Raw genomic sequence first — 19696 nt, 5'->3', positions numbered from 1 at the left:
AGCTGCTGGGGCCCTGCCGCTTCGCCTTCCAGAAAAGCAGCTGCCAATAACCGTGCCAAAAACACAGTCCTGCTGTGACCTCCAGCCAGGCGTGCCACCTACCTGTCATGTTCCTTATCCACCAGGTGGTACCTGGCCCGGAAGGCCACCAGGTGAGCGTAGTACGCTGGCGCTGGGATGGACACGGAGCGTGTGCAGCGCACATAGGTGTGACACAGCTGGTAGGTTAGAATCTGCAGCTCATCAGAGGAGAAACGATTGTCATCCCAAAGGACGTGATAGTGTGAAGGCCTGCTTGTCCCCTGAAAGCAGATCAGAAAATTGGATAGTTGGACTTGCCATAGAATCTTTAAAAGGATGCTATGGGCTGGACATGGTGGCTCACGCCTGTAATCCAAGCACTTTGGAGGCCAAGGCGGGAGGGTCACCTGAGGTCGGGAGTTCATGACCAGCCTGACCAACACGGTGAAACTCCATCTTTTTTTTAAAAAAAGGATACTGTGTTTAAAAAAAAAAAGGCTGGGTGCAGTGGCTCACACCTGTAATCCCAGCACTTTGGGAGGCCGAGGCGGGTGGATCATCTGAGATCAGGAGTTCGAAACCAGCCTGACCAAGGTAAAACCCCATCTCTTTAAATGAAAAAATGCATATTTTTTTTTTTTAAAAAAGGATACTGTGGAAGAATATTTATATGTGTATTATTAAAAATGCATCATAGAAGCCAGGTGTGGTGGCTCATGCCTATAATCCCAGCACTTTGGGAGGCTGAGGCGGGTGGATCACAAGGTCAAGAGATCGAGACCATCCTGGTCAACAAGGTGAAACCCCGTCTCTACTAAAAATACAAAAATTAGCTGGGCATGGTGGTGCGCACCTGTAGTCCCAGCTACTTGGGAGGCTGAGGCAGGAGAATTGCTTGAACCCACCCAGAAGGCAGAGGTTGCAGTGAGCCGAGATCGTGCCATTGCACTCCAGTCTGGGTAACAACAGCGAAACTCCGTCTCAAAAAAAAAAAAAAAAAAAAAAAAAACCAAAAACAAAACAAAACAAAACAAAAAAAAAACGTATCATTGGCTGGGCGTGGTGACTCACGCCTATAATCCCAGCACTTTGGGAGGCCAAGGCGAGTGGATCTTGAGATCAGGAGTTTGAGACCAGCCTGGCCAACATAGTGAAATGCTGTCTCTACTAAAAATACAAAAACTTAGCCAGGTGTGGTGGTGCACCCTGTAAGCCCAGCTGCTTGGGAGGCTGAAGTAGGAGAATCACTTGAACCTGGGAGGCAGAGGTTGTGGTAAGCTGAGATCATGCCACTGCACTCTAGCCTGGGCAGCAGAGTAAGACTGTCTCAAAAAAAAAAAGGGGGGGCATCATAACAACTATATATAGCAAATGGCCCCACATTGGTAAAACTGTACATATTTACACATGAAAAAATCATAGAAAAGATATAAATCAATATTAAAAGTGGATATATACAGTTGACTTTATAACTGAAAAAAAAAGTAGATGTAACAAGGACAGTGGCATTGATGTATATTATGTTTTATGTCATTTGTTTATAATGGCAAGGAAAAAACCTCTAATGAAAGTTACACATTAGGTCTGGCATGGTGGCTCACACCTATAATCCCAGCACTTTGGGAGGCTGACGCAGGCAGATCACGTGAGGTCAGGAGTTCAAAACCAGCCTGGCCAAGATGGCAAAACCCAGTCTCTAGTAAAAATACAAAAATTAGCCAGGTATGTTGGTGTGTGCCTGTAATCCCAGCTACCCAGGAGGCTGAAGCAGGGGAATTGCTGGAACTTGAGAGGCAGAGGCTGCAGTGAGCCAAGATTGCGCCACCATACTCCAGCCTGGGCAACAGAGTAAGACTCTGGCTCAAATAAAAAAAAGTTACACATTAGCAGTAACACTGTAGAAGCAAGAATGTGAACATGAGTACCATTTTACATCACCTCCTGGGGGGGGTGATTGTTTGAAATGAAAGCAGCACCAGCTGCTGACTGTGGGGCTCTCTGCCACCTCTGCCCGCCTGCCCACCTCCCAGGCCCTTCCCACAACAACCTGTGCAGCACAGTCCCTGCCAGCTGCTCCGTTGTCTGTCTGGCCCGGTGCTGAGGGCCCTGGTGCTGGTGGGCAGTGGAATGTTTGTCCCTGATGTTCCACAGCACACGCTCTGGCACCCCTTTCCTGGCATGTGACCAGTGGCTGTCACAGGGGCCCAGGGGAAGTGAGGGCATCTGTCTTCGTGGGTTTGCTAAGGACACAGCAGCAGTGGCAGCCTTGGGCCATAAACAGCTCACCAGAGAAGGATCCCCGGTGAGAAAGATTTTGGGCAGAAAGTTCAGGGAGAAGAGTTTACCCAGGAAACACGCCTGGGAAGCCCTGCTGGGTAAGGCTCCCTGACCAGGAGGGAAGGGCAACATAGGCAGGGCACAGCCCAGGTACATCTCACCAGCCCTGGCAAAGGAAGCCAGGGCTGGGACAGGTGCTTTGGACTAAGAAGTGTCGCAAACCCTGCGTGCACTCCATCACCTGCTTCTCACTAAGGCTTCCAACAGCGAAACCCACTCTCCACTCCTGGGCCGCAGGTTAAACCAGTCCCCATTCTTTCTGTGTCAGGCATATGAACAATGTGACATTTTTAGATATTTCCAATGTAATATTAAAGGTATGTACAAAGTTCATAGCAAATCCTCAAACTCCAGGGTTCAAATCCTTTGGGAAGGGATATTCAAGTCCTTACTTATACTTTAAAATCCAAGAGCCCCTCTGATGAAGCTCACTGCAGGCAGGGATGGCACATGATCAAGGTTTTTCCCTTAACCAGGCCAAGGCTCTGCAGAGCCGGGTGGGGCAGGTGTTTCTGCGGACATGGTGTTCCTGTGGGTCAGGGCTCACCAGCATTGCCTTCGGCCAGATGGGGGTCCCCTCAGGAAGGAACCCAGGAAAGCCTCGAGGTGATAACCTGATAACCAACACCGTGGCCAACTTCTCCGAGTGCCCAGTCCTTGGCTGGAGCCTGGCCCTGGCCAGTGATTGTGCGAGGAGGGACAGCAAGGCTGAACTGATATGGAGGCTGCCCCACGTGGCCCCTATAGCAGCCTTCCTAGCTGCCATCCCATGGCAGCCCAAGTACCCCATTCCTGCTCAAACCTCACGAAGCTCCAGGCACACCACACCCTTGGCTCCCCAGGGGCCTTGGCACTCCCTGCTCCTCAGCCCTAGGAAATGGGACTTCCTTCCTCTGGGAATCCCATGCTGACCACTCCACTGTCCCCGCCAGCGCCTGACACAGGCTGGGTCCTGGGTCCCCTGGCTACTGCCTGTCTGGGCCCCTCATACCACGTCCCACATGCCAGCCAGAGTGCAAGTGTTTGCTGAACATGGGGATGACATGGCAGATAGCCAAGACTCTGTCCAAAAGGGGCTCCCGTCCTTACCTGGATGCCAGCATGGCTGCACAGGTAGAAGTCGAACTCGGTGGGGTGGGTGATTTTCGTGTCCACAGTCGTGCCCGCTGGAATGTTTCCACTTTTCCCAACCTTCAGCAACACAGGCATCTCGTTAGACACGGCCAGCGACCGGCAGAGCCAGGCAGCTGTGCCACCCGGGGGCCAGGGTGCCCTATTTTGAAGTTTGTAAATTGGCTAATACAGGTGCTGGGTGGTATAGTGTTCAATAAAATGTAACAAGTGCTAACCACCAAGTTCAATTAGTTAAGTTCTATGTGGGCTGGGGTTATTTTCTGTCAACTCTCATGAAAGCCCATGAGTTAAATGCAGTCTTTTCACTGCAGAATGTGCCTTTAATGCCCTAAGAGTTCCTCACTACTGTTGGTGTTATTTTGATTTGAGGTCAAGATGGAAACTGTCACCAACATACAACTCTAAAGCCAAACCGGGTGACTGGCTGCCGACAGGACATCATCCAAGCACAGGCACACCAGCGCTCCAGGTGGAGGAGCTGGGGGGCTCTGAACGTTGTCAGGAGCGCCTGCGATTTGCTGGAGGCTTGCGCCCAGCACCTGAGTGGGGCAGCTCCATCAGAGACTGTCCCAGAGGCTGGGAGCAGTTCATAAAAGCATTCAATGGTGGAATTACAAGGTCATAAACATGGGTTGAAAAGCCAGCCAAGAATCAAGCACAGCCACCATAGCAGCAAACTCCCATGCACAAGCCCAGCCCAGCATTTAGCAGGGTCCCTGATGAATTTTTTTTTAGTTGTACAAATTTACCAAATGTACATACAAAAAACAATCTCCAGTGTGCTCCCTTCCTTGTAACCTTTTTTCAAAAATATATTTTTTAAATTCAGAGGCAGGGTCTCACTCTGTCGCCCAGGCTGGAGTGCAGTGGTGCAATCACAGCTCACTGCAGCCTCAAACTCCTCAAGCTGTCCTCTCACCTCAGCCTCCCAAGTAGCTGGGACTACAGGCACATGCCGCCACACTTAGCTAAGTTTATCTTTTATTTTCTGTGGAGTCAGGGTCTTGCTATGTTGCCCAGAATGGTTGTGAACTCTCAGCCTCCAGTGATCTTCCTGCCAACGACTAGGATTACAGTCATGAGCCACAAAACCTGGTCTAGATTTTTAAATAAATATTTGGAAATGGTTGGATCTCTTCTAGACCATATCCCCCCTTCCTTTTCCTGGTGCAATCTCAATTAGACTTTATTCTTTCTACACACACTTCAAATGCCCTTGTTACATCTTCAGGTACCCGTTAGTACTATAACATATTGCTTTTTAAGCCTTAAAACTGTAGACATGTATCGCATTTACATATTTTGCTACTTGTTCTTTTGCTCAATATTGCAATGTTGAGATGTATCCATTTGATAGATACCGTTTACTGATTTTCATTGCTGTATAGAATACTGACATCTGGCCGGGCACAGTAGCTCACGCCTGTAATCCCAGCACTTTGGCAGGCCGAGGCAGGCAGATCACCTGAGGTTGGGAGTTTGAGACCAGCCTGACCAACACGGAGAAACCTGTCTCTACTGAAAATACAAAATTACCCGGGCGTGGTGGCTCAGGCCTGTAGTCCCAGCTACTCGGGAGGCTGAGGTGGGACTGGGCCAAGTGCTAACTCATTAATGCTCCTATGTCTTTCTCAAGGTGACAAAGGGAGGCTCAGTGAAAGCTCACAGTCAAGCGGCCAGGACACGCACGGGCTGGATTGGAGCCCAGGCTGGACACGCCAGGCTGGATTGGAGCCCAGGCTATATGGCTGCTGGCCTGGCCCTTTAACCTCAGCACAACATCCACATTCCCGACAAACCTGCTGTTATCAGGCTAACCTCACACTGTGAGTTAATAAGTGAAGTCATTTCCCCCCATTTCCCATTCTCTGCCACACTTTACCCATTCTTGAAGGTTTGGTAAACTTGCCTTGGCCAGGTGTGGTGGCTCACGCCTGTAATCCCAACACTTTGGGAGGCTGAGGCAGGCAGATCAGGAGGTCAGGAGACGGAGACCATCCTGGCCAACATGGTGAAACCCCATCTCTTACTAAAATACAAAAATTAGCTGGGTGTGGTGGCATGCACCTGTAGTCCCAGCTACTCGGAAGGCTGAGGCAGGAGAATCACTTGAACTCAGGAAGCAGAGGTTGCAGTGAGCTGAGATCTCACCACTGCACTCCAGCCTGGTGACAGAGACTCTGTTGCAAAAACAAAAAACAACAACAAAAAAACTTGCCTGTAAAACTCTCTGTGCCTGATGCCTTTTGAGGTCAGAAGCTTTTAATGATTATTATTGAACTATCCTTGGCCAGGAGCGGTGGCTCACGCCTGTAATCCCAGCACTTTAGGAGGCCAAGGTGGGCAGATCACAGGTCAGCAGATCGAGACTAGCCTGGCCAACATGGTGAAACCACGTCTCTACTATAATATAAAAAGCCGGGCATGGTGGCTCGTGCCTGTAATCCCAGCTACATAGGAGGCTAAGGCAGGAAATAACTTGAACCCGGGAAGCGGGGGTTGCAGTGAGCCAAGACTGCGCCACTGCACTCCTGCCTGGCAACAGAGCAAGAATCTATCTCAAAACAAACAAGAAAATAAAAAACAACAACAACAAAAAACCCACAGTGATTACTGAACTATCCTCTTGAGCTAATTTTGGTAATTTACATAGTTCTACCAACAACTGTTTATATTTTTTAGTAAGTTTCCAAATTTACTGGCATAAAGTTAAGGATGCTCCATTCTGATTTAAATAATGCACACCTTTTCTGCAGTTACAGCTTCGTTTTTGATCCTGATACCTGTTTTTTTTTTTTTTTACATGGAATCTTGCATTGTTGACCAGGCTAGAGTGCAGGGGTACAATCTCAGCTCACTGCAACCTCTGCCTCTCGGGTTCAAGAAACTCCTGCCTCAGACTCCCAAGTAGCTGGGATTACAGGCACCTACCAGCATACCCAGCTAATTCTTTTTCTTCTTTTTTAATTTTTTTGAGACAGAGTTTCACTCTTGTTGCCCAGGCTAAAGTGCGATGGCTTGATTTTGGCCCACCGAAACCTCCAACTCCTGGCTTCAAGCAATTCTCCTGCCTCAGCTTCCCAAGAAGCTGGGATTACAGTAGCCACCATGTCCAGCTAATTTTGTATTTTTAGGAGAGACCGGGTTTCTCCATGTTGGTCAGGCTGGTCTCAAACTCCCAACCTCAGGTGATCCACCTGCCTCAGCCTCCCAAAGTGCTGGGATTACAGGCGTGAGCCACTGTGCCTGGCCTAATTTTTGTATTTTCAGTAGAGACAGGGTTTCACCATGTTGCCAAGACAGGTCTTAAACTCCTGATCTCAAGTGATCCACCCACCTCAGCCTCCCAAAGTGCCGGGATTACAGGTGTGAGCCAGTGCACCCGGCCCTAACGTCTCTTCTCAAAGCAGGTTTGGATTTCGTTCATCTGTTTTATTTCTTCAGTTTCTACCTCATTTCCCATTCTAGGATGGGGAAGTTATGTGTAGCTGTCACCAGGAGTAAGCTGACTTCGGAGCCCTCCTGCCTCCTGGCAACAGAGATCTGTGGCTGTGGGGGAAGGGCGGGGCCAGGGAAAGGGGAAGGCACCCAAGGCCATGAGCACCTCAGCCTTCCCTTGAACTCTTGGGGACTGAGGTCTCTTATTCCCATTCTTCCGATGTCCTTAGGCTTATTTTTATCATTCTCTTTGTTGTTGTACAACAAATTTGCCTAAATCTACAGACTGCACTGTTTAGCTGGATTGCATAAGGCTTGACAGGACATTCTCATTTTTGTTCGGTTCTGAGTACTTTGTGGTTTCTATTCTTGTTAAATCTTTAATGCATGAGCTACTCAGCAGTGAATTGAAAGTTTAAAACATTCTTCAACTTCATTTCTACTGTTGATTTGAAATTTAATTGTATAATGATAAAAAAAATATGGCTTATTTGAGACTGAAGTTTGGAAATTTCCTGAGACTTCCTTTGTCCTGGTAGAAGGCCAACTTTTATAACCCTTCCATGTCAACTCAGCTATCTGTAGGGAAGATTCTATCTATTAGATCTGGCTTGGCTTGTTCATTTCACTTTTCCAAATTTCAGGGTTCTTTTCAAGACAGGCTAGAGTGGTGCAATAACAGCTCATTGCAGCCTCAACCTCCTGAGCTCAAGCATTTCTCCTGCCCTCCCTCCTCAGCCTCCTGAGTAGCTGGGACCATACACAACTAATTTTTAAATTTCTCTCAGAGACGGGTTTCATGGCCAGGCGTGGTGGCTCAAGCCTGTAATCCCAGCATTGTGGGAGGTCGAGGCAGGTGGATCACCTGAGTGAGGTCAAGAGTTCAAGATCAGCCTGGCTAACCTGGTGAAACCCCATCTCTACTTAAAATACAAAAATTAGCTGCGTGTGCTAGCAGGTGCCTGTAAGCCCAGCTACTCAGGAGGCTGAGGCAGGAGAATCATTTGAACCCGAGAGGTAGAGGTTGCAGTGGGCCAAGATTGTGCCATTGCACTCCACACTGGGCAACACAGTGAGAATCCATCTCAAAAAAAAAAAAAAAAAAAAGAGAGATGAGGTTTTACTTTGTTGCTCAGGCTGGTCTTGAACTCTTGAACTGATGTGATCTTCCTGCCCTGGCCTCCCAAAATGGTGGGATTACAGGCATGAGTCACCATGCTTGGCCCTAATTTTTAGTATTTATTCATTTTTGCCTTGAAAAAGTGTAACAAAGCTGTGTTAAAATACCTCTTTGATGGTGTGTTTATCAATTTCTCCTTAAAAATCTGCTAGTTTTTGTTTTAATTTTTTTTCTTTACATAATTTGGTGTCAGGTATATTCAAGCTCATTAGATGCTATATCTTTTGGGTGAATCATTCCATTTATTTATTTTTAGTTTTTTTTCTTCTTTGAGACCGTCTCACTCTGTTGCCCAGGCTGGAGTACAGTGGCGCCATCTTGGCTCACTGCAACCTCCACCTTGCAGGTTCAAGCCATTCTCCTGCCTCAGCCTTCTGGGTAGCTGGGATTATAGGCACCCGCCATCACAACCAGCAAGTTTTTATTTTATTTTATTTTATTTATTTGTTTTTTTTTTAGTAGAGACAGGGTTTTGCTATGTTGGCCAGGCTGGTCTCAGTCTCCTGACCTCAGGAGATCTGCCCACCTCAGCCTCCCAAAGTGCTAGGATTACAAGCGTGAGCCACTGCGCCTGGCCTGGTAAATGATTTATTTTACTGTGATAAAATAGTCTTTTTCCGGCCGGGGGCTGTGGCTCACACCTGTAATCCCAGCACTTTGGGAGGCGGAGGCGGGTGGATCACAAGGTCAAGAGATGGAGACCATCCTGGCCAACATGGTGAAACCCCGTCTCTACTAAAAATACAAAAATTAGCCGGACGTTTAGCACGCGCCTGGAGGCCCAGCTACTTGGGAGGCTGAGGCAGAAGAATCTCTTGAACTGGGAGGCGGAGGTTGCAGTGAGCCGAGGCACCACTGTGCTCCAGTCTGGCGACAGAGAAAGACTGCGTCTCTCACACACACAAAGAAGATAGTCTTTTTCCTCACTGTGATGCTTAACTTCTGTTTCTTCTTCCATTTGCACAATAAGCCTTCCCTGTGTCCTTGCCCGGGCACGGCTGTGGGGAGCCCCACACTCTTAAGTTTCTTTCCTGGGTGCCGGGTGGACACTATTACCCCTCTGCCTTCCGGCCCTGCCCTGGCCAGGTCATGGTGCTCTGGTTGTGAGTCTAAGGCCTTTTTTCTGGGCAGCTCTGTCTTCTTTAAGCAGCAGCCTTGATGCTGTGCAGTTAGGACAACGTGTAAAGGTGTGGGTTCATTTTCACTTACCCTACGAGGACATGAAAGACGCTTTTAGCCTGGGTCTCCTATCTGTCTTCAGCTGCGGAGAATTCTCAGCTGTTCTATCTACACATCTTGCTCCTCCCCAGTCTCCTTCTGGAAACCCGTGAGATGAACCATGGCGCTTCCACGCCAACATCTCTCCCCTCCCCTTCCAGCCCTGTAGCAGTGACCCACCGAAAGGGTCTGAGTTTACACCATTCTGCCAGTTCTTGCAGTTCCTTGCCGTGATTTCTAACGGGGTCCTTTTCAGAGCCACTTCTTCTGGTAATCTACTAGGTAAGTGACATCTTCTGCCTAGAACCAGGCCTATGGGGATTTATAAATTAAGACTTTTTGGTAGGGCCCAGTGGCCCACACCTGTAATCCCAGCACTTTGACAGGCCAAGGCAAGGGGATGGCTTGAGCCCAGCTTGGACAACAGAGTGAGACCCTGTCTCTATAAAAAATAAAAAAAAAATTAGCCAGGAGTGATGGTGCATGCCTGTAGTCCTAGTTGCCAGGGAGGCTGAGATGGGAGGATTGCTCGACCCCAGGAACTAGAGGCTGCAGTGAGCTATGATGGTGCCACTGCATTCTAGCCTGGGTGACAGAGCCAGACCCCATCCTGGAAGAAAACAAAAACCAAAACCACCAAAACAACAAAAAAGACTTCACCAAGTCAAGGACAGCCTTTTCTAGTGCCCAAGCCTGGGTCCCCACAAGGCCCCTTGGAAGACAGAGTCACTCCAGAGCCTGGAACAGCGGCACTGAGGCCACAGGTTCGCCGTGAGCATGGCTCGGGCCATGGGGCTGAGGGGAGCGCCATGCCTGGCATCCTGCGGAAACTCACCCGCTCGTTCTTGTCCGTGCAGAAGAGCCGCGTGTGGTGCCGCTTCTGCACCACGATGAACGTGATCCCGGGCTGGTAATCTTTCTCCAGCTTGATACAGGCCTCTCGGATGGCCAGCAGCTCATGGTGGAGAACCTAGGGGCCCAGGAGGGGAGGAGGCCGAGCTTAAAGACAGTAGTGCGTGTAAGCAATAGTCCTGTGTGTGCTGTCTGGGTTTAGAACGCCCAGCCGTGGTGATTTGAAGACACACTGAGTGTGTTCACGGGAGGTGAAAATACAGAGGGCAGACGCCATCTCTCTACAGGGAGGACTGGATGAAGGAGGAGGGGCTTCGCGCTCAGAGTCGGGGAGAACACTTCCCCTGCAGGGCCCAGGAGGTTGTGTGTGCCAGGGGTGCGGCAAAGGCCAGGGGCGCAGGCTGGGCTCTGAGCCCAGAAGGCACCCGTAGCGGCCAGGCTCCTGCAGAACCTTGGAGCAGGCTTCAAGCCAGGAAGTGCCAGCCGGTCAAGGTGTATCCATTTAGTCCTCCCAGCAGGCCATGGGCCTCGGGACTGAGCTCTGCCTCCACTCCGGACTGGGAAGGCAAACACGGGAGCTGTGCCGTGTGCCATCCAGCCTGTTGATCAAGGAGGCAGGTTCCTGAGCTCCTAGGCAGCCACCAAGGATGTGTTCCCACTGGGTGGGGCTCCTCCCTCAACAGGTCCGGGGTGGCTTTCTTCTGCTTTCCTCACTAACACCTCCCAAGGAAGTGAACGTGTGATGTGGCCAGGGGTGAGAAGGAATTGGCACTAGCCAACGGGAGAAACATTCGGGGCACCCATTGTCCGAGTTCCAGGCCGGGATGGACTCATTCCTGCCCACAGGTCATCTTATCCTGGGGGTGCTGCGGGTGCTCTCAACCAAAGACAGCAACAAAGCCATCACCCCTCTGTGAGGGCTCCCCTGCCCATCCAGACGCAGTGACCCACTAAGGCCATCCCTGCCATTCTCCACATCCAGACAGTCGCCACGTTGGGGACGCTACTTTCAATAAAGCCTGGCACCAACCCCTCCTCCCGGCCCTGCCTGCACACCTCTCACACTGCAGACAGCATCCCAGACACGACGTGCTCCCTGCCTCACAAAGATACCCGACAGTTCTCTACAGGCTGCAAGGCAAAGCCAGGTTCTCAGGAAGCCCTCAGATGGAGCACTACTCTGAGAGTCAGCTGGACTCAAGCGTCTCTCCCTCATCTCTGGGTCCCCAAGCCCATACCCGCCCCTCCTCCTCTCCTTCTGTCCTGACTCAGCATCACGTCACGGTCTACAGCCCTGTGTCCCATCTCCTCCCCAGACCCCCTTCCATGCTGTGACCATATCAGCCTTGGGGCCAAATGAAAGCCACACCATTCCTGTCACTTACCCAGTGTAGTTCTGCTGTACAAACAGGTGAATTACAGACCCTGGAGAAGGGGAGGAAAGGTTCTAAGAGGCGCCTACCTGCTGGAACTGGCCCTCAGAGACGCCGTCGCGGTAGAAGATAATGCGGGTGGGCTTGAAGCGCGTGGACTTGTAGAACTGGATGAGGAGCTCACGGACCATGGCGGCCAGGTCTTGAATGATCTCCTGCCGGTGCTGCTGCACGCGCACGGTGGCGCAGTAGCGATTGGGGTGGGCATCCATGCTGCCCACCACCTGCGGGAATAGCCAGTGAGTATGGTCAAGGGTTCCCAAAACTTTCCTATCCTGGACTCCCGGGAAGATGGGGACAAGAAGTGTCCCCACCCTGGAACTCACGTCATGGCCAAGTGACAATGGCTGGCTGGTATGAATTCAGCCTTTAGGCTTTCAGCGTCGCAACAGGGTTCATAAATACGTCCTAAATTACAACAGTTTGCCAAGTTACATAGCTAAAAAAAAAAAAAGACTGGGTGCAGTGGCTAACACCTGTAATCCCAGCACTGTGGAGGCCAAGGTGGGCGGATCACCTGAGGTCAGGAGTTTGAGACCAGCCTGGCCAAGATGGTGAAAACCCCATCTCTACTAAAAACACAAAAATTGGCCAGGCCCGGCTACTCAGGGGTCTGAGTAAGGAGAATTGCTTGAACCCAGGAGGTGGAGGTTGCGGTGAGCCAAGATCATGCCACAGCACTCTAGCCTGGGCGACACAGTGAGACTCTGTCTCAAAAACAAAAGAACAGATTAGAACTCTCCTCTGCTTGGGATCAGATGTGACTGAATTCATCAGTCCAAAGAAGACAATGGGTGGGGGTGCCCCTAAACTACAAGCACATCAATGTGCAGCACCCCAAAGGCACACCAGCCAGGCCAGCAGCCACTGAAGTGCCACGGCCACAAAGAGGGCAGACTGAGTGAGCCCAGCACGGGGTCTTCTGTCAGGCAGAGGAGTGTGAGGATGAGGTGGCCCAGCCCATGGAGGGAACCAGGGAAATCCCCAAGTGCTGCTCCAGCTTCCGGCTGGGGAAGGTGAGGTCCTTAAATTTTGAAAAACACTGATGGAAATAAAACCTCTCATGTCACTGAAAAATAGGAACTGCTTCTTGGCAATCTGCCTCCTCCTTCATAAATCCTTACAGAACAAGTTCTCTCCCAGTTAATTCTTCGACTATTCCACGTCCTTTGTCCTGCCTTTGGCTATAATTTTTCTCTTAAACCAAGAGAAAAATAAATAAGCTCTGAAATGTTTCCAGTTGGTATAAACAGAAATACATTAACATAAACAGAAATCTGTTCCTATTGATTGAGAAGTGTGGGGATAGGGGATAAACATGCAGCTTTCTCTGTTCCTGAAAACTTGAAAAAACAATCTGAGGCTCCAAAAGCCTGAGATATGGTTGAACACTTCACAACATTTGTGCAGAAAAAAAGCTAACGGGGACCAGGTGAGGCAGGGACAGGGGAGAGGTCCAGCCTGCTGTGCTGCGAGCTTTCCCCAGCTATAGGACCCTCGGGGCTCCCTCCCAGGCAACTGGTGCCCTGCTGTGCCTCAGTGACGGCCATGTGGTGCTTCGCCGTCAGAGGAAAGGGCTGAAAACGACTCTGCATGGGCAGGTTCGGCGGCTCGTAACTGTCATTCCAGTACTTTGGGATGTGGAGGTGGGTGGATCACCTGAGGTGAGGAGTTCGAGGCCAGCCTGGTCAACATGGTCTTGAAAAAATACAAAAATTAGCTGGCCACGGTGGCGGGTGGCTGTAGTCTCAGCTACTCAGGAGGCTGAGGCAGGAGAACTGCTTGAACCTAGGAGGCAGAGGTTGCAGTGAGCCAAGATGGCACCACTGCACTCCAGCCTGGGCGACAGTTATTCTGTCTCAAAAAAGACAACCGAAATAACAAAACAAAAAAACACCTCAGCAAAGTGAGCAGCACCGTAAGCACGGGTGTGGTGGAGTTGTGAGGATCGGGCCAAGCGGCAGGAATTAGCTGGCACGATGTCAGCTTCCTAATGGAAGTGTGCCTGGGTAACTCCAGAGAGTGGATCATATGCTGGTTTTTTCCTACCTGGGCAGCTCGAATGGCTTCCCTGTGTCCCAGATAGATTCTCCTGCTCCATATTCCCTCCCAACTAATGAAATAATCAGGCTAGCATTTTCTTTTTCTCTTTCAGCGTTTGTTTTCTTTTGAGACAAAATCTCACTCTGTTGGCCAGGCTGGAGTGCAAGCGGCCTGATCTCATCTTGCTGCAGCCTCAATCTCCTGGGCTCTGGCTCCTCCCACCTCAGCCTCCGAGGTAGCAGGGACCGCAGGCACGCCACCACCTCCAGCTACTTTTGTAGAGATGGGGGTTCATCGTGTTGCCCAGGCTGGATGTGAGCATTTTCTGAGCATCTACTACGTGCCAGGCACTCAACTCCATCATTTCCTAATACTCCCATGAGGTCAAAATTTGTTTCCTCATTTTTCACCCAAGAAAGTTCTGAAGCAATATGCTCACTGCGCAAGAGCAACAGAAGGAAAACAGATGCAGCTCTGGCCTGGCTGAGGTTTGGGGCTGTGTCCCTAGACAGAGTTTTCATACCCTGGGGGTGCAGGGTCATCACACCCTAGGCTACCCGTGGCCAGTCAGGCCCCCATGTGCAAGGGGCAATCCTTGTACCTCAGACCTCCCCGAGGGCTGGGATCACAGGCGTGAGCCCCCGTGCCTGCCCTCTGGCTGCTTCTTATTTTGTGTCATTGTAGTATCCCCTCCAAACACCTCTCTCCCACACTACCCTGGCCTCCATCCCACAGCTTAGTGAAACCCCATGCCTCTCAGGAAGGAACCCTGGCCACGCCGTGGCAGCAGGACCTTGACAGGGTCCCGAATGTCATCAATAAGAGACCCGTGGGAAAGTGCTGACACTCACGGCGGCAATGGAGGGCTTCTTCCCATCCCCGGCGGGCGGGTGAGTGACGTCCGCTCCCAGAAAGATGACGGGCTGCTGGAACACCGGTGGCCTGCGGAGAGGAGTGGTGTCAGGGGCCACGGTGAGACACGCCTGAACCTCTCACCCTAGGAGGTGCCATTGTCCCGTTTTGGAGGTGGTCAGTGTGTCAAGGTAATCCTTTTGAAAAGAATCCTTATCTTTTAATAGGAATGCCGAAAACCTTGCAGATTAAATGATACAAGGTCTGACACCTGCTTCAGAATGGCCGGAGGTTGGGGCTTGGGTGGAGTGCACCCCAGACCAGAGGGGCCAGGGGCTGACAGCTACGGAGATGCCGCTCAGGCCAGGGAGTGCTCACCCTCCACCCTCCACAGCCACACCCATGCCAGGCTTTCTCACCAACCTCCCGGGCCTGCTGGCTCTTTGTTGGGTGGGGGCTGTCCTGAGCCTGGACGGATCTTGAGTGGCAGGCCTGGCGTCCACCCACCGGAGTCCACCAGCACCCCTTCCAGCCTGACACCCCAGTGTGTCTTCAGACATTACCACATACCCCTGGCAGCAAAACTACCCCACGGAGAACTTTCAGACCCTGAGTGTATCCCAGTGGAGGCTTCCTCGGGAGGCAACTGGCGAGGAAGCAGGGACAGGCACATGGGCCTCGGGCTCTCTGGGGAAAGGCCAAGGCTGACAGCCCCTCCCTCTGGGCACTGCTGCCGGGTTGAGAGTGCACTGCCTTGCACCCCACCCAACCTTGCCTGGGAGCTGCAGGCAACGTCAGGAAGCATCAGAAGTGGCCGCTCTGCCAGCCCTGCCTGTTGGAAATGGCACACGGGAGCCCTCGCCTCTGCTGCCCTCTCCAGGCATCCATGTCCCCACGTGCTTGTGACTCACTACCCGCCCACACTCTCCAGCAGAGCTCCCTGAGTCAGCCAAACTCATCACTGCTCACGCTGGCTCCCAGGCCCCTGCTAGTCAGACGTGCCCTTGGCCACGGCAACAAGGCTCCTCTTCCCAAGGTCACCAGTGACCTCAGCATCACACAGACCCACGGCCATACCTCCAGCCTCGCTGCGTCTGGCTGGACACAGGACACACTTCCTTTGGTGCCTAGGGCCCTTCGCCTGGCCTCCCCACCCCAGCCTCTCCCATCTCCGCTGCTGGTTCCTCCCACTCCAGGCCTTGAACTCCAGCCTTCTCCAAGGCCCAGGGCTTGGAGTACCACCTGTCTGCTTGAGGATTCTTGGATCCTGTCTCCCCTGACGCCAGCCTCCTGGTTCCCAATGTCCACTCATCATCTGCGCTCAGATGCTCCGCAGAGCCCTCGGGGTCCAGTTTACCCACGTCTGGTGCTCACCCTCCCAACAGCCGCTCTGTCTAATGCCGACGGAGTCTCTCCTGCAGTCCAGGCCAAGAGCCTAGATTTTTCCTTCAGGCACAGCCCAATCCAACCTGCCAGAAAGCCCTGGGGCTCTCTCTTCAAAACAGCTCAGAGTCCAGGTGCTCCCTCCCCTGTCCCCCTGCTCTGGCCTGGACAGGCCACCAGCCCCTCTCAGCTACATGGAGCCAGAGCTGGCCACACTGTTAGACAGGTGCCTCCGGATGGCCCCAGCGGACTGGAGGGAGACTTAGTTCCCCAGTGGCCCCCGGGCTGCACATGGGCGGGCCTGTCTCCCATTTGCCCTCACGGCCCTCCCACAGCTCTGCTGTGCACCTGCCGCCTGTGTGATAGGCTCATGATCATCTCACCTGGGTGCCTCCACCAGGATTTCTGGCCCTGTGCTGCCCAATTATGGCCCAGACTCCCTGCACACAGCAGGCACTCAATAAATACAGAACCTGTGGACTAAGGAGCAGCACTTTCAGTTCCCAGGCAGCTCCGGATTGGTCTTCGCTCATTCCCACGAAACTGTCTCACCGCAGGGCCTGTGCCCACGCCCACAGCCATCCGACTTGGAATCGGGGTTCTTCCCACGGTATCACCCTGCTCCCTGATGAATTCAACGGACTGTTTCCAGGAGTGTGTAACTCGGTGGCCCTCAAAGCCTGGACCCGCATGCAGCAGCATCGGCACTGCGTGTCCACTTGCTAGGGGTGGAAATTCCTGACCCCGATCAGTCCTGCTGAGTAGGACACTCTGGCAATGAGCCCCGCTGGGGTTCCGGTGTGAGGACACTGTGACCCAGCACAGGCCTGTGCACACAGCAGGGGCTCACTACCGCCCACTTGCCAAATACAGAGGGTCATTGCCTTAAGGCAGTTCAATTTAGGATTCTTAACTCTGTGATGGTGAGAGCGAAGCGGATTTAGCGCCCTGACTGGCTTAGGATGCCTTTCTCACATGAGCCCCACTGTGACTGCGAGCTCCAGCAGGTCCACGCCACAGGGGCTGCCCACAGCCTCCATGGTTCCCTTCTGCACAAATGCGCATGTTATCTGATTCTACGTATTCTCTATTGTTGTCATCCAAATGGTAAGACAACTGCCAGGATTGGTAAAGATGCTGGTCATCATGGAGACGTCTTTCTCGCCTATATCACAGGTTGGTGGCCTCAGAGGAGGGGAAGAAGCAAGCCCCGGCCCCCCCCGGACTGGATGCTTAGTGGGTCAGGAGGTGCCCAAGAGGGTGCAGCTCCATCACTCCCCACACCGTCAGCCCTGAGCCTCTGAGGCAGGCAGGTGGCCACACGTCCTGCCCTGGCCTGGGAGCTGCCAACAACAGTGTGTCCCATGAGGAGCTTTCAGTCCAAAGTCCCAGCATCCATCCATCCATGGTTGCAGCATCCATGCCCAGCCTAGTGTGGGAAGCATGGGGGTCCCTGGTCCACACAGCAGTTACTACTATGGAGTGGGAAGCCCATCTCCTGGTCCCTTGAGGCATGCCCTGCTCTGCCTTGCCCACTGGCATTCGAGGGGTGAATTTCTGTGCCTGGAAACCCAGCCACAGTGCTCAAGCTCCTGCAGATGCCCCTGGCCTCTAGCAGAGCGTGAGCAGCCAGATCTATGTCAGGTATCTTTTCTCTGCTGTGGTCAGGACAGCGCTAGCCCAGGTGAAGGAACCCTGCCCCGCTGCACACCGCACCCCACCCAGCCAGGAGTCCCACGGTGCCTGCTCTGCAGGTGGACGGGAAGGCTCCGGGCCTCACCTGCCCTGGGGCAGCAGGATGTTGTTCACGCCTCCCAGCTTGACGTTGATCTTCAGACAGAGGTTGGACAGGGTCTGTGGCGTGGTCCTCTGCACATTCTTCATCTGCACACACTGTGTGGCCATCCCCAGTACTGTGTCTCCCACACGCTTGACCTCGGCTAAGGGACACAAGAGGCACACACACAGCTCTGCTGATGCCCCTTCCTCATCTGGCCGCGAGCATGGCAGCTGCCACCAGCCCTCTCACCCCCATCTGGCAGTGCAACCACAGCAACTGTGCTGGGCTTTGTGTGTCCCCCTCTGTCCAAGGTCAGCAACAGAAGAGGGTCACTGGCCCCGAGAGGGACCCTGTGCTCCTTGGAGTCCAGGCTCCAGCACGGCCGTGCCCACCTCGCTCAGGCCAGGCTTCCCCTCCTCCCTCAGGAAGGGAAGCTGGGTGAGTCGAACTCATCCCTGCAGTTTATGAAACAAAACCATTTAAACTCCTAATCCAGGGCCCCAGAGCAAGAGAGAAAGAGCCCAGCTACAAGGAAGGACCTAGAAAGGCCACTCACACTGGCCAGGCGTGATGGCTTATGCCTGTAATCCCAGCACTCTGAGAGGCTGAGGCAGGCAGATCACCTGGGGCCAGGAATTTGAGACCCCGTCTCTTCTAATAAAACAAAAATTAGCCAGACATGGTGGCATGTGCCTGTAATCCCAGCTACTTGGGAGGTTGAGCCGGGAGAATCACTTGAACACAGGAGGCGGAGGCTGCAGTGAGCCAAAATCACACCACTGTACTCCAGGCTAGGAAACAGCCAGCCCTTGTCTCAATTAAAAAAAAAAGAAAAACAAAAAAAAGGAAGGCCACTCACACCACGGTGCCCTGGCTGCAAGCAAATGCTGGGTGGTTAAAAATAAAAACACTGGCACCCTCAAAATCCTTGGCAGATGTAAACCTGACATCAAAGAGCTCCATGGCTCCCCCCACGCCCCAGCTATTCCTGGCCTCTTTCATGAAGCAACTGGTCAGCTGCTCACTGGGCAGCCTGGGAAACAGCGACTCCCAGGACAATGTCACCAGGATGTCAACAACAACAGCTCTATCTTTCCTTCTTTTTTTGGGATGTTGAACTTGGAGGAGAGAAGTATGGCTTTTACGTGTCAATAATGTGTCCGTGGCTGGATGTGGGGCCCTGTGGGTGACCCCCTGGCATGAAGGACTTTGGCAAAACTCCACAAAATTCTGTGGTGGGCACAGAGATGACACATGGGCAAGGAGCTGACCCTAGTGTTATGCTCTGCGCATGAAACAAACGTGCCTGCATCCAGCTGACACACATGGTGTGGCGGACGTGCTGCCCACACAGGTGCCGAGGCCGGTGCCACCTGAGGCTGCTGGCTGCCCAGGACCATGGCGTCGCACAGGACAATGGAAAGGCCCTGAACACAGATGTGGCAGTGATGAGAAGCCACCTCTTCTTTCTCAGCCTCCTGAAAGGAGCACCTTCTCAGTGCAGCAGAAACACAGAGGGGCTGTGGAAGGAACAAACACCCACAGAGACCATGACCTCTCCCCATAGCCAGCAGGAGCGCCCACACCTACCGTATACCGGCGTCTTGCCGGGCAGAATGACCACCACCAGCTGCAGGCCTGCGTACGTGTTCTTCAGGTGCCGGAACATGGGCTCCACGCTGTCCGCCCCCTGCGCGTATTTGCAGAAGCATGGCTGGCCCTGGATGGGCATGCCGGCATCCCGCGAGATCTTTCTGAGCTGCTCTGTGAAGGACCTGGAGGAGAAGGCTCAGTTGGCTGCAATGCACTGGGAATGGCAGAGAACTCAGATGGACCAGAGGCCCTCAAGCAAGGCCAGCATTTTTACGAAGCCCAAAGCACTGTTACTGAGCTCAAAGCTTTTCTTCAAGTCCCAGACAGAGCCAGAATTCAGAGCTACGTCTCCTGAACATACTAACTCATGAGAAAGGTGAAGTGTGCTCAACAGACGTGTAAGTACACTCGAAAGTCACGTGTGGCTAACCC

The 19696-nt window shown here is 52.5% G+C and overlaps 1 protein-coding gene across 3 annotated transcripts in view; it reads right to left on the bottom strand.

Moving 5' to 3' along the window:
* The window catches only part of AGO2 (argonaute RISC catalytic component 2), a 121549-nt gene that overhangs the window by 12332 nt on the left and 89521 nt on the right, over window positions 1-19696 (bottom strand). For all 3 annotated transcript variants that reach the window (XM_035277310.3, XM_035277311.3, XM_078353096.1), the window contains 7 exons: window positions 19262-19446; window positions 17672-17831; window positions 14508-14598; window positions 11643-11837; window positions 10164-10298; window positions 3448-3549; window positions 103-302 (listed from right to left, as the gene is read on the bottom strand). In XM_035277310.3, coding sequence (XP_035133201.1) covers window positions 103-302; window positions 3448-3549; window positions 10164-10298; window positions 11643-11837; window positions 14508-14598; window positions 17672-17831; window positions 19262-19446 — 1068 coding nt within the window. The remainder of the gene's footprint in view (window positions 1-102; window positions 303-3447; window positions 3550-10163; window positions 10299-11642; window positions 11838-14507; window positions 14599-17671; window positions 17832-19261; window positions 19447-19696) is intronic.

The sequence above is a fragment of the Callithrix jacchus genome, chromosome 16 (genome assembly GCF_049354715.1).
Source record: "Callithrix jacchus isolate 240 chromosome 16, calJac240_pri, whole genome shotgun sequence".
NCBI lineage: Eukaryota > Metazoa > Chordata > Mammalia > Primates > Cebidae > Callithrix > Callithrix jacchus.
The sequence above is the reverse complement of the archived record's forward strand: the minus strand, read 5'-3'. Positions and strand labels throughout refer to the sequence as shown.